Raw genomic sequence first — 4191 nt, forward strand, 5'->3', positions numbered from 1 at the left:
GGAATAGGCGCCTACGCCACCGTACCCCACCGTCCAGGGAATAGGCACCTATGTCACCGTACCCCACCGTCCAGGGAATAGGCGCCTACGCCACCACACCCCACCGTCCAGGGAATAGGCACCTGTGCCACCACACCCCACCGTCCGAGACAGGCAGCCAGGACAGGCAGGCAGGGCAGGCTAGATCTCGTACCGACACTTGTGCACGCCTCCTCCTGGCGCAGAAACCTGTTCTGTACCGAAATACAAGCAGCAGCTGTGGCCTCGGCCACCAGGTGGAGCATGGGGAACACTCCAGGCTCTGGGAGGACGGAGCCAGTGCCACTAGGAGCTGACTGGCTAAGGACGGTTGTCCATGGGCCTTGCAGCAGGCATCCCGGGCCAGAGGAGGGGCCCTGGCATCTATCCAACACCAGGACCTCTCTTTAGGCCTAGGCCAAACTCTTCAGAAGCCACGACGTACAGATGTGGGCCCTGGTCACGCCTCATGGGCTGTCTCTGGGAAGAAAATCTCCCGGCATCGCTGCACTGTGTCCTGAGGAGACACCACGCTGTGGCCAACAGTCCGGGGGTCAGCAAAGATCTCAAAGTCGTTCCCACCCTGCACACAGAGGACGGGCAGAGGAGGCATATTTAGGCGGAGTCCCTTTCCACGTTGGCTGCTACGGACCTGCCCCTCCTCCTGCCCCGTCAGAACTGGCAGGAAGCCCATCTTCTCACTCCTGTCAGACCTGCCCTGACTTGCTGTGTGATGTGGAACAAGTGCCCAGCCCTCCCGGGGCCCCAGCCTTCCGATATGTGTAACGGGGCTGGCGAGCAATGGTTGTTCTCCAGGAGCCCCCGCCAAGAGGTCTGTGGTGTTGCCCCGTGTTCTAGCCTTGACCTGGGTGATTTGTGGTGGAGAAGCCACCAGACCTGGCTTCTCGCTGTCCACTGTGCTGGGGGAAACCTGGGGTGGACCACACTCACAGGGCTGGTCTCGTTCCCAAAGAAGTGGATGGTGTCGAAGCTGTCCTGGTCCAGGCTATCCAGGCAGTAGCGCTTGTCCCAGCCCTCGGGGAAGACGTCAAAGCTGATCATGCCTCCTGTGGGCAGGGGTGGGGGCTGTTATTCCCGGATGGGAGGGGCAGACAAGGCTAACAGAAGGGCTGCTTGTTCATTCACTCATTCAACAACCCTTCCGGATTGGGACACGGGGCAGGAATAGGACATGGGGCAGGAACAGGACACGGGACAGACTTAGGATCCTCAAGGAAGTTATGACACAGGTTGGAGAACAAACAAGACTACAAAGTGGGTGGGGGAAGCTCATCCAGCCAGGGTGGTCAGGGGAGACCTCTGAGGAGGTGGCAATGAGCTGGGACCTGAGGCACAAAGTACAGCCCCTGAGGCAGGGAAGAAGATGAGCGTCCCAGCAAGGGAGGAGGCTGGCATAGGCAGGGCGAGGACAGGCAGGCCCTGGGCATCACGTGGAGAGGGAGGAAGAGCCTAGGGAGGGCTTTGGGCAGAGGCACACCATGACTCCAGCTCCAGCCTCTCCGGCCACTGGGGAACGGGTGAGGTGGCAGAGAGGAGCCCGGCTGCGTCAGGTCAGTGGGAGGCTGGGATAAGCTGCTGGCAGTGGAGGTGTGAGCACCAGTGGGATTCCAGACGCAGGGCCCTGGGACTTCTACGAGTTTGGACTTGGGAAGGGGCGGGGGAGAGCATTCAAGGGAGAGGCTCCGGTTTTTGGCCTGAGAAACTGGATGGGCATAGGGCATTTACCACTGAGGTGTGAGGGGGGGAAAACTGGGGGCCGGTAAACACTGAGCCCCTTTCTGCATCAGGCTCAGCCACCCCCTCTGCCCTGAGTGGGGGAGGGGCTCCTAAAGCTACTAGGGACCACAGCCTGGTCTTGGGAAGGGCGGAAGGTTCGAGGAGGGGCCCTGTACCAGGCCTCCCAAGCCCTTTGCAGGGTGGACGTACCTCGGGAGAACCTCAGCCCTTTGCCAGCAAACTCTGTTTTCAGGGCTTCCACGAACTTCTCCCGGATCTTCTCTTTCTGCAGAGGGGAGGGGGTGGATGGCAGCTCAGAGAACCTGCTGTGTGCCAGGCCCCAGCTGGGCACACAGTCCACGTGAGCGTGCTGAGTCTTCTAGGTGGGTAGGATCCCCAACTGTGCGGATGAGGAAACTGAGGCTCAGAGAGGGGTCGTGCTTTGGTCAAGGTCACCTAGCCTTGGTGGCAGAGCCAGGGCCCAAATCCAGAAGGGATGGGGCTGCCAATGGTGCTGTGTGCTGGGTCTTCCGAAAGGGTCCTCAGAGGAGAGATACGAGAAGGAAGGGCGAGGAGACGGGGCAGTCTGGATCCCACATCAGTGTCCACCTCAGGGCAGGGCTCGATCCTGTTAGCTGTGCCTAGCTCAACAAAGCAAATACTCAGAAATGAGTGTGGGAGCTGAGAGCAGGAGAGCTGTGAGGAGTTGGCTGTGGGCATTCAGAGAGGGCAGCAGGATGCCAGGCATGGCACAGCACCCACCGTGGAAAGACGTGGCTGGGCTGGGGGACTCGGTAGTGCCCAGGCTGGCTCCGTCCCTCTGAGCAGGAACTCTGGCAGCAGCAAACATGGACATTCCCCAGCCAGCCCCCAGGATCTCCATCTTAGAGGGCCACAAAGGGGAGTGGCTATACCCAGCCTGAGGGACAGCTAAACACCTAAATCAGCCAGCAGGACATTCAGCTGACAGATGGTCTCGAGACCAGGCTGGGAAGTCTGACCACATCCTGGGGGACCAAGAGGCGCTGAAGATTTTGGAGCACAGGAGTGGGGTGGCTGGTATGACCCTGTAGTCAGAACTGGGAAGAACTGGGGTAGAAAGGCAGGCAGTGGTCAGCAGCGTGGAGCCTGGAGAACTGGCCCAGGGAGGATGTCAGATATAAAGCCTGACACCTCTCAGACTGAGATCTGAAGGCAGGTAGCCAGGCTTGGCTACTGTACTCCTCAGCTGTGTGACCATGGGCAAGTCACCCGACCTCTCTGAGCGTATTTCCCAAACTAAAGGATGGAGAAGTGATGAATGACCCCTGCCTGCTTCCCTCTCATGGAAAAGCAGAGATAAGGGATGTGAGCCCCCTGCCAGCCTTGGCCTGGCTTTCCAGCAGGTAGGTGGGCCCCAGGGAGGCCAGAGTCCCCACCAGCAGCCACTCTGTAGACCCAGGGCTACCGCTGAGAGTGTCCCAAGCTGTGAAGAAATGTTTCCCCATGGCCGAGGCTGGCTGCACCTCCCGTCTCTGGAGAACAAGGCTGGTCACTGGACAGCCCCACGTGCAAGGCCAGCCTTGGCAGGGACCGGCACTGTGACCTCGAGCTGGTTACTCACTCTCTGGCCTCAGTGTCCTCATCTACGGAAGGGAAGTACCCATCCCCACTTCAGGGTTCTGGAAGACAAGCTGGGTCAAGCATTTACACCAGCTCTGGGCCAGGGCAGGGCACACGGATCAGGAAGGTTCATGCCCCTCCAGTGCCAGAAGGGGGCAAACAAGAGCCAAAAATACCTGAGAAGGACCAGGGCTCCGGGTGGGGAGTTCGTGTGTGGCTCCCCCACCCCATGCCAGGCGTGGTCCATGCGCCACCTCATCCAGTCCTCATGACAGGCCATGGGATGGGAACTATTACCCCCACCTTACACATAAGCAAACTGAGGCACACGGTAATAAAGCTGCTTTTCCAGGTTACGAGGCAAATGGGTAGAGCTGGGACTGGGAACCTGGGTGGACAGGAAGGGATCACTGCTCAGCACGTGTGTGTGGGGGAGTGGTTCTTTGCCAATGACCAATTGTAACTACTCCAACAAAAAAAGTCCCCGTGGCTGGGCGCAGTGGCTCACGTCTGTAATCCCAGCACTTTGGGAGGCCAAGGTGGACAGATCACTTGAAGCCAGAGTTTGAGACCAGCCTGAACATGGCAAAACCCTGTCCTTACTAAAAAATACAAAAATTAGGCCAGGGCAGTGGCTCATGCCTGTAATCCCAGCACTTTGGGAGGCCGAGGCAGGTGGATCACGAGGTCAGGAGATCGAGAACCATCCTGGCTAACACAGTGAAACCCTGTCTCTACTAAAGAATACAAAAGGCCAGGCGCGATGGCTCAAGCCTGTAATCCCAGCACTTTGGGAGGCCGAGACGGGCGGATCACGAGGTCAGGAGATCGAGA

At 59.0% G+C, this 4191-nt stretch overlaps 1 protein-coding gene across 5 annotated transcripts in view; it reads right to left on the minus strand.

Annotated features, from left to right (window-relative positions):
* Positions 1-148: 148 nt before the first annotated feature.
* Positions 149-4191, minus strand: part of PMM1 (phosphomannomutase 1) — a 12743-nt gene continuing 8700 nt past the window's right edge. For 3 of the 5 annotated variants that reach the window (XM_011945083.1, XM_011945084.1, XM_011945082.1), the window contains exons 6-8: positions 1966-2041; positions 970-1085; positions 149-601 (exon numbers count right to left, since the gene is read on the minus strand). In XM_011945083.1, the coding sequence (XP_011800473.1) occupies positions 479-601; positions 970-1085; positions 1966-2041 (315 nt within the window). In that variant the 3' untranslated portion in view covers positions 149-478. Of the gene's footprint in view, positions 602-963; positions 1086-1965; positions 2042-4191 lie in introns of all 5 variants that reach the window. The other 2 variants (XM_011945086.1, XM_011945087.1) reach the window with 2 other exon arrangements.

This window comes from Colobus angolensis, unplaced genomic scaffold (genome assembly GCF_000951035.1).
Source record: "Colobus angolensis palliatus isolate OR3802 unplaced genomic scaffold, Cang.pa_1.0 Scaffold239, whole genome shotgun sequence".
Lineage (NCBI taxonomy): Eukaryota > Metazoa > Chordata > Mammalia > Primates > Cercopithecidae > Colobus > Colobus angolensis.